Genomic DNA, 10,086 nt, shown 5'->3' with positions numbered 1-10,086 from the left:
AGCAGAGTCCAGGCCGAGGAGCCTGGTAAGGTCTCCTCCAGCCATAGCCAGAGTTTCAGGAGGATGCTGCGCCCAGGGAGTAAAGGGTGGTTGGCAGGGGGCTCTGTGCCATCCTTTTGCTGGGCATCTACCCTGGATTTGTGCGCGTCAGTAGTAGGAGCTGGCACTTGTTAAATACATTGCACCACAGTCCTATCACGGAGGTACTATTATCATCACTCCCATTTTACAGATGAGGAATCTGGGGCACAGCCAGGCTGATGATGCCTTTTGGGGAACACGAAGGGAAGCTGCCCTCCCTGAGCAATACGATGACTCTTTTTTCTGGGTGCCCTTTTATTTTCATTTTTAAAGAATTTAAGTAATCTCTACATCTAATGTTCTGCTCCAACTTACAACCCAGAGATCAAGAGTCCCATGCTCCACGCAGAGCCAGCCAGGTGCCCCTGGGTGCCCTTTGATTATTTATTTATTTATTTAAAAGATTTTATTTATTTATTTGACAGAGATCACAGGTAGGCAGAGAGGCAGGCAGAGAGAGAGAGAGGAGGAAGCAGCCTCCCTGCTAAGCAAAGAGCCCGGTATGGGGTTCGATCCCAGGACCCTGGGATCATGACCTGAGCCACCCAGGCGCCTCTGGTGCCCTTTTAAAACACAGCCTGAGGTCAGTTTCTCACTGCCACACTATTGACATTTGGGGCAGAGTAATTCTTTGTTGGGGGTGAGGGACAGGCCTGTGTGTGCACAACAGTTTTATCAGCATCCCATCTCTACCCACTGGATGCCGGTAGGACTTCCCTCACCTCCACCAAAACAGATCTCAGACATTGTTAAATGTGTCCCGCAGGCAAAGCACCCCCAGTTGAGAACCACTGAAGTAGAAGACCCAAAGAGAACTTGCCAAGGGGAGCAGGGGGCCGGATGAACCAGCTATCTTGACTCAGGAGCTAGTTGGTCTCAGGTCTATAAGCCAATTGGCTGGTCAGCCTATCGACCTATACAGTCCACACCCTTTCCAGCAGCTATCTGCACCCATGTTCCTAGGTCTCCCAGTTTCCAGGAGGGAAGAGTTAGGGCATTTCTCTGAATTATGGGGAAATGGCTCACCAGCCAAAGCAGTCTACTCCGGGCTGTGGGGTTACAAAGTAAGGTTAAGTAAAATTTAATAAAAGTGTTGCTTTGTGTGTCCTTGGGGCATGATGTTAATTTCTTCCCGTGGGTCAAGGTCAAAGTCTAAAAAATCACTGGTTATGCTCTATCCAGAACAGCTGTGTTGCTTAACTTTTGACAAAGAAAAACCCCTCCCTGAACCTCCGTCTGGAGTACAATTATGTAACCAATTAAGACTAGGGTAAGGAGCTGAGCAAGGGGACAAAGGGCAGTCAGCCCAGTGGCTGGGGCAAGAGCCCCCTCACCACATTATGAGGAGAAATGAACAAATCTGCCTCATCCCACTTAAGACAAAAGCAGAATCAGTCTAGATGAAGTGCTCTTTATTTTTAGATCAACCAAAATATTTAATATAAAAACACTTTAATATACAAACTGCAATCACAATAGCATCCACGTAGCAGCAAGGGAACAGGGCGTCACGGGGAGCATGGTGTTGGGTGGGGGGAGAGGTTTTCAGGGTCCCTACAGTTTCCTTTGCCTGTAAGAGCACGAGGTCTTCGCAGCGGGCAGATCAAGGTAGGCAGAGGGGCCCTGATGCCAACACTGAGGCAGACTGAGCAAAGCAGACTCCTCCAACATGCCATTTCCCCACCATGGCAGCCTCCAGGGAAAGACAGATCCAGTTAGGAGATGATGGGAAGGTGGTTGTGACTGAGAGGAGAGTCAACCATCACTCCTCAGCATCCTGCTGAGCACACCCCTTCAGAAACAGTTTTCCAGAGGCTGTTGTATTAGAAAGACCTAAAAACTGTTCTGGGAGAAGGACAGAAATTGAGTCCAAGCATACCTTTTAACCAAGATTTCTTGCCTATGACTCCAAAAAGTGGGGTGGATTTGCTCAGATGTTGGGGAAGGACAGGAATGACAGAGCCTTTGGCTCAACAGGGCTGGAGCCTTGCCAAGGATTGACCAAGAAAGCCTCAAGGCAGGCCAGGGAGGTCTGTGGGAAGAGCTTTGGGTCAATGGTACTCACAGAAGCATGGTGGAGCAAAGGCCTGCAGGTGGAATTTATAAAGTGTGTGTGGAAGAGAGAAAAGACACAAGTCACAAAGAATTAAAAACTGAAGTACCTGCTTCTTACAGGCCTGGGCAGTAGAGGTAAGACGATCCTTCTGGGTCAGGGTTGGGAGAGACCTGAGGCCTGCTTCCTTCCTCAGAGCCACGTCTGACTGGCCTGGGTATAGTTGATAGCCTCAAAGCCCTCCAGATGGCCTCCATGGGACTGTCCAGGAGGCCAAGTTCCCCTCTCCAGATGTGCTAGGAGACCGGCCACAGTCCCGGCTGGGCCCAGGTAGGGCCTGGATTCCCGCAGTTAGATGCAGTCCATTGAATTCTCGGGAAGGAGGCTGGGGATGCAGCCAGGGAGACCCAAGCCCTTGATAGGAGCACAGCTGAAGGGGAGGCCACAGCCCAGGGCAGGGTCCTGGTTCTCTATAGCCTCTAGCCTGTCCATGTTGTTGTCCCAGTTGATGTGGAATCGGGTCACTCGGGGGTTCGAGGCCAAGATGTTCCTCTGGAGCTGGGGCAGAAAGAGGAACGTCAACCCTTGTCAGCATGCCTTGTCATTACTCCCACAGAGCTGGGGCACCCCCAGCCCCAAGGCCAGGGAGAATAGAGCTTACTTATTCTATCACCATCAACAACTATGGGTAGAACTCCAAGGAGCGCCTATGTACCACGACTTAGGGCTGAGACCTATCTAATCTCAATTCTGCGAGGCGTGCTTCTGAGAAACAAAGACCTTTCTCTCTCTGGTTCTAGTCTGGAGCTGCAAGATCTGAGCATGACTTGAAAACCTTAAGAAGCGACCTTGGCTCCCAGTTCCAATGACTCAACTCCCCCAGGTGCAAAGGAGCCAGCCTGTCCAAAGCAGGAGGTGCAGACACAGGCCCTACCTGAGAGAAGTCTGGCTTCAGGGGTGGGTTCTCCCGCAGCTCGGGATTGGGGTATTCATTGTTGACGTAGTAGCCCACACGGATGAACTCCTGTCCATGGTAGGTGCAGGTGATGAGGACCACTGTCACACCCACAGCATCAGTCTCGGGGATGAGGGATGGGTTGGGGGCGTCAGCCTATAGGAAACACACCCCATGCCTTAGCATTGATCACACAGCCACACCTCCCTCAGTTAACAATGATTTTCAAGCAACACATATTTACTGAGCCAGAAGTATGGTCCCTACCAACGGGAGTTTCTAATCGAGTGGGGAAGACAGAATCAATCCTGCAAATGCCTGTAAAATGCTCAGTGTGACAAGTGCCACGAGGAAGTAAATGGTGCTGAGGAGTGTAGTGAGTGGGGGGAGGGTGGCAGAGGATAAGGCAGGTAGGTACTAGGCCACCCAGGCCCTTTTGGGCCAGTTAAAGGCTTGGGGAAGAGAAAGAATGTTTGGCAGGAGGTAAGTGCTGCATCACTCTTGTGGGGTGTGAGGCAGGGTGTGAGGTTATGATGGGAGGAGGTCGTTGTGTGAGCAGGGAGATTGGGCAGGTTACAGTAGTCACCCTGGAGCACAGAGAGCAACTTATACCAGGAAGGAGAGGAACAGAGGCAGACAGATTTGGGATGTGTTGTTATGGATAGGACCAGCTACATAACTGGTACAAAATGAAACCAATACCTAATGAAACAAGGGATCCCTTATTCACAAATTACTGAGTTCTAGCCAGCGACAGCAGAATTTATTAGACCAGGTGCTGGGCCCTATATGGCCGCATGGGCTGAATGCTCAGGAAGGCAGCCCTGCTAGTGGAGTGGCGCAGATGGGCTTGCCTTGCTGGTGGCCTGGTTACAGGAGGGTGAGGTGTTAGGGGATGGGATGAGGTTGTTTGGACTGGGGGTGGGAGCAGCAGAGTGGGAGGCAGGTGAGGACTGAGCAGAACCTTTGCTTTTAGTATCTTTAAATATTCATTTATTTTTAAATGTTTATTTATTTATCTTAGACAGAGAGAGAGAGAGAGAGAGAGAGGGCAAGCGAGACGGGGAAGTGGAGGAGGAGCAGAGGGAAGAGTATCCCAAGCAGACACCACGCGAAGCCCAGTGCAGGGCTTGATCCCATGATCTTGAGATCATAACCTGAGCCAAAACTAAGAGTCAGATGCACAACAAACTGTGCCACCCAGGCACCCTGGTGACCTTGCTGTTCAGAATGGCCAGCAAGCATAGTGCTTAGTGCAAGGTGATGATGTGCCTTATGGAGAAGGTATGTGTTAGATAAGCTTTGTTCAGGCATGAGTTAGAGGGCGATTGGCAGGGAGTTCAATATGAATGAGCCAACAATACTAAATAAGGTGTCTTTCAATATAAACACGCGAAATAAGATTATATACTGACATACTACACTGACAATAGGACTTGGAAGAACCTAACCCTGTATTCTTCCACGGGCAATGGTGTGGTGTTCATGAATTAGCTAATGCAGCATTTGCAGCGACCTTATAGAACGTAACTGCCATGAATAATGAGAATCAACTATGAATCAGTGGCTCGTGGTGACAACTATGACACAGAAGTGGAGAAAAGGGAAACGTATGAAGTATTTCTGAGAGGTCAGAGAGTTCTTGAAAGCAGAGCCAGAATTTGAGCCTCAACTTTTGATCCTGGAACCACATTGCATGCTCTCAGGTAGGAGAGGATGTCTCCAGGTGCCAAGGCCTCAGGCCTTGTCTTTCTTACCTGAAAGATGAACATGTGTCTCCCCGCTGGGACGGGCCCAACTAGCACGGAGTCTAGGATTTGGTCAAACTCCTCACTCTCAGCTGAGCCAACATAAATGATCTTCCACTCTAGATCTGTAAGGATATGGGGAATTAAGGATTTTAAATAGCTGGGCAGCATGAAGGCAGGGGAAGGTCTTCTCACGTGAGTTGTAGACAGATCCTTAATATACCGAAAGATTTTTATTCTCAAGAATACCTGACATCCGCTGGAGACCGAGTGCCAGGCATCACAAGCTGAACACTGGAGTGGGCATGAAACTCTGCTTCTAATGGGGAAATTTTCCCCGTGAGCCTAGCTTTGCCAGGCGACCTTGATTCTGCATCTCTGGGGAAACTCAGCGATCTCAGAGCCTGAGGGTGAACCGTATGGCAGAGGTAGAATTAGGAGGCACGTGACAGAGGCGTGCTGAGGAGGGAAGAGCAGGGAATTGGGCCATTTCAGGGCCCTGCCCACTGGGTCCTGGGATAGGAAGCAGCATCCTCTTTCACACACAGGGACTGGTGCCACCGAACTGAATAGATCCCTCGACAACTGGGGCAGGGCAGCAGATTCCAATCCAGTAGGAGAGCCAGCAGGCAGGAGGGGGAAGACGAGGCCACTGAGGGAGCCAGCCAGCCCCCAGGTCTTCCAGTTCCGGCACCAACTCATGCCTACTCTCAGATGTCTGGGTGACAGTGACTTGGTCAACAAATGTGGTATTGTAGAGGTGATCCTATGAACCCCAACTTGCTTGCATCCCATCCAGTAGGGGGAATCTCATCCCTGAGTAGGTTCCAGCAAGGTGAAAGGAAAAGTGCTTAAGGAGATTCTGCCCAGCAAGCACAGGAAATTCCCGGTGACCGCTGCCTCTTGCAGGAGGTCCAAGTGTATCAGGGGCAAGGTCACACTAGTACAGGGGAGCTTGGCAGGAGACCTGCAACTTATTTTAGGTTCTTTGAAATTACACAACCTACAGCTCCAGCAGCCGGCGGAAATTTCACAAGCTATGAGTTTCACAGGAAACAAACTGTTGTTGAAGTTGCCCTGTTTCTTGGTTCAGTGTCCCACAACAGCATCCAACTGGGGAAACACCGCTATGCTGGGCCACAGCTATGGAGGTCTGTCACCTGAGCCCCACGCTCTTCCTCGATACACTGATTTCCTTTCCCATTGCAGCATTGCCTAGGCCTTCTACTCAGGGTCCCTAGCGGGTCTGTGGCATAGTGACCATAAGGCTCACCGGGATTCAAACCCCCAGTCTCTTAATATTTGCAGGGACCAGTTAAGTTTACTGATTTACCCTTGTGACAAGGAGTGACACGACTAAACAGAACATGTTTCTGGATGAACAAAAACCAAGCTGACTCTGTCTTTACCTTTCTAACATAGCTCTCTATTTTGGTAGCTTTCCTCCCAGCCTTGCCCCCCAGCTCCCGTGGAGTCCTATATGTGTGCATTTAACTAATCTGCTGGGGCGAGATAAAAAGGAGACTGAAGGAGAGCAGGTCCTGTGAGGGTCACAGGCACTGGGTATTCAGTACCACTGGCAAAACCTAAACAAAGACTGGTGTGGGTGCTGCCCCAAGAAAACGCACTGGGCCAGCAGCCAGGCAAATGGGCCACAATGACTCCCTCAAGAGAGGCCAAAAAGAAACGTGAGAAATGACTGAGGACCATAGAGAAATACTGACTCAAGGGGTTAGAGGAGCTGATAAAGTCAACTGCAGAAGACAGCAGATACCTGAAAGTAAGGACCTATAACCTGGATCATCATAAACTTGTTAGGCGTTTTAAGCAGAAGCATACTTAAGTTGCTCCATTTCTTATTTTTACTTTTATCTATTTAAGATTTTATTTATCTGTTTGACAGAGATAGAGAGAGATCACAAGTAGGCAGAGAGGCTGGGGGGGGGGTGGTTGGAGCGGACACCTCCCGCCAAGCAGAAAGCTTGATGCAAGGCTCGATCCCAGGACCCTGAGATCATGACCCGAGCTGAACTGAGCCACCCAGGCACCCCTCCATTATTTATTTATTTATTTATTTATTTATTTATCAAAGATTTATTTATTTATTTACTTGACAGAGAGAGCCCACAAGCAGGCAGAGAGGCAGGCAGACAGAGAGGAGGAAGCAGGCTCCCTGCCGAGCAGAGAGCCGGATGCGGGGCCCGATCCCAGGACCCCGAGATCGTGACCTGAGCCGAAGGCAGCGGCTTAACCCACTGAGCCATCCAGGCGCCCCCCTCCATTTTTTAATATAACCATCCTTTAGAAGAAGGAGGCGGCTGCACACGTGTCATGATGTACTTAACTTTTTAGGCAATTTCAAGGGTAACTTGACAGTACTCAATTTTGTCTTTATGTCCTAACTTCACAGTCGAACAGTTGACAACATGCTCCTCCACTAGGTACGAAAACAAAACCAAAACTAACCTGATAAAAGGCATGTAAAAATTCATCGTTCTGAACTAGCTGGAGAATATTTCCTGCCTTAAAACAAAACAAAAACTATCTAGTAGGCTTTCTTTCTGTTTGTTATTTGTCCTTGTTCAGAATCATATAGATGAATCTTGGCTTGACCACAGTGTTAGCTTGGGACAGAACATCTGGTTCCATGACTTATTCAAACAGTATGTGCTGAATTTCTCAATACAAGAGGAAAAACACACCTACTGTATTAAATGTGGACCGAAGTCTTGGAAGCATCTATTTCCAGTTGCTGAGGAGAAAAAAGAACCAAAGGGGCTTGGAGCCTTTGGGAAACAGAGCCAACCACTGATTGGGGGTTGGGTCTTTTGTTGGCCTTCAGTTGCCAGTGTCAAGGTAACAAGACTGAGATTTCTCCAGAATCTGAGAGACTCCTAAAACCAGGCCCCCTCCACATGTTTGGGAGGCAGGAAATGGATTCTTTCTGCTCCATGGGAAGAAGGCTAGGAAGAGGCAGAAAGCAAGGTGGCAGGTCAAAGTCAGGGACAGCCCTAGGGATAGAAACAGAGTCTGATTTCCAGGCCAGAGTTTGCTTTCTGACTTGGATTTCTCTGAGCAAAAGCTTTATTATCTGGGTGTAATTAATAATAGCACCCCTTCATTCTCTTTTGAGAGTGTCCCAATGTGGGAATAAATTCTATGGGCAAGTCTTATTTATGCTCCACTTCTAAAATAAGGGATGAAATCTTTCTTTCCCAGGTTATAGCCAAGGTAGAGAACTCTGGACTCAACTTAGAGACAAACTCTAGTGTCAATGCTTCTATAGACCCAGCATCAAGACTTCTACTTCTATGACCTTGGGGAAGCCATTCCATTGCTCTCTATTAAAAAATAATGACCAGCAGGTTGACTTTTGACTTTCCTGCTCTGAGTCTATAAACAGATTAGTAAAGTAACAGGCAGAGGTTTTCCTAGGAATAGACGTACTAGATAATGACTATGCAACCCTTTTTAAATGCAAGGAGCACAAACAGGCTGTTTGAAACCTGATCTCCTGCCTTCTGGGAACTGTGAATCCCTTAACCTATTAGCTCCTTACATTTCCTCCTGGCTTTAAAATTAAATTCTTATTCCACAGTGTCATTCTACACTTTAATTATTTATTTACACCCTGCCTTGTTCCAGAAAGGATTTAACTGGGCTTATTCTATAGTTAGTCACAAGTAGATTCCTTAATTTAAAAGGGAGAGAAACTGGGAGACTGATCTATTGGCCCAGCCCAAAAGCACACACATCTCGAATTCTGTCAACCCCAAACTAATCCAAGTGGCTGGCTTTTCCCACAAACCACCCACCTACCACTGAGAGGTGCTAGTTAGCACACCATGACCTCACAAATCTCCAGCTCCCCAGAGGCTGCCTCTTCTTTAACCACCAAATGGAGAATCTGTCTAATGGGGTACTTCCTCCTGAAAGTGATGCCAAGAGTCCCTGGGCAACCTTAGATTTTCGATTTTTATAGACCTTTACTTGAAACGTCTTTCATTCTTTGTGGTTCCTGTCTTCTCATCTGTGAAATGAGAGCCATATCTGCCTTTATAACACACAGATGAATAAGTACATCTGTGAAAGCACCTTGGAAAAGATGCCCTAAAAGTTCTGACCTCCCAGCCGACTGTTTGAAGCCAGAGACTGTCATGGTTCAGCCTGGCCCACCCACCCCCCAGACTGGGTCAGACCATCAAAAGGGTTGCAAGAATTTCTGCGGTAGGCCAGCTGGAACCTGGAGGGCAGACAGTGGGAACCGGGTGATGCTTGCCTGGTTAGGCCACCCTTCAGATATGAATGTGTTTATCCAAGCGCGCAGACAGGAAGGAGGAACAGGAGCTGGGAAGACCAAGTTATCCTGAAGGACCGGAGCTGGAAACCTGCCATGCCTCCCCGGGTGGAGACCAAGAATGGAAAATTGGGGACAGGCTAAGGAGGTGGGAAGCCAGGTTCTAGGGTATGTGCTTTTGGGGGTAGAAAACAATCAGAAGTGAGTGGGGGTGGGGTTGTTTTAAATATCAGCAGGTTGGGTAGGGGATTACTGGGAGACAAATGGGGAGATCGGGGCGAGTAAGGTCTTACCACGGGGGAATGGGATTTCACAGAGATAAAGGGTGACGGAGGGGCTCCGCTGGGAAAAAAGGAAGGTAGCCTGGGGAACACGGGGTGACTGAAGGTCTCTGCAGGTTAAAGCATGGAGACTGGGGTCTCTACATAGGAAATACGTGCCCAGGAAGGGCTCCACAGAAAAAAATAGGGGGATGGTGGTCTCCACGCAGGAAACGGGAGTAACCGTGGGGAGGGGATCGATCGGGTTGGCCACAGGGTGTCCGGAGTAACCTCCACAAAAAGGATGGGGCTGAACGGGAGGGAAGGAGAAAGATCAGGGCTGGAAGGGCTTGTTTCACGCGGGAGGTCGGGGTTGGCCGGGGGGAGGGGGGAATCTCCACACAGGCCCAGCCTCACCGTCCGCCAGGGCCTCACTGCACTCGAAGCTGATCTCGAACCGGAAGGGGCTGTGGAAAGGGCTTGGATTCTCCAGCACCGCCACGTTCAGCACAGAAACCTTGGCCATCGCCTTGCCGGACTGCGGCAGAGGCCACAGCTGGGGCCGAGCCCGCGCCTGAGTCCTCTGTGGTCAGCGGGGTAGCGTTACCACAGCCGCTCCCGCCTCTTCTGTCCGCCGACTGAAGTGCGTATTTGGTCCGCGCGCCTCCTTCAAATAGCCGGCCCCACCCTCC

General features: G+C 49.4%; 1 protein-coding gene across 1 annotated transcript; it reads right to left on the bottom strand.

Moving 5' to 3' along the window:
• Positions 1-1,476: 1,476 nt before the first annotated feature.
• Positions 1,477-10,066, bottom strand: ASF1B (anti-silencing function 1B histone chaperone). The gene is made up of 4 exons (XM_047700342.1): positions 9,812-10,066; positions 4,847-4,962; positions 3,069-3,245; positions 1,477-2,692 (listed from the first exon to the last, which is right to left on the bottom strand). Exons 1-4 carry the CDS (start codon positions 9,918-9,920, stop codon positions 2,486-2,488), a joined length of 609 nt encoding a protein of 202 aa, XP_047556298.1. The 5' UTR covers positions 9,921-10,066; the 3' UTR covers positions 1,477-2,485.
• Between the last annotated feature and the right edge of the window lie 20 nt (positions 10,067-10,086).

The sequence above is a fragment of the Lutra lutra genome, chromosome 1, assembly GCF_902655055.1.
Source record: "Lutra lutra chromosome 1, mLutLut1.2, whole genome shotgun sequence".
Classification (NCBI taxonomy): domain Eukaryota; kingdom Metazoa; phylum Chordata; class Mammalia; order Carnivora; family Mustelidae; genus Lutra; species Lutra lutra.
The sequence above is the reverse complement of the archived record's forward strand: the minus strand, read 5'-3'. Positions and strand labels throughout refer to the sequence as shown.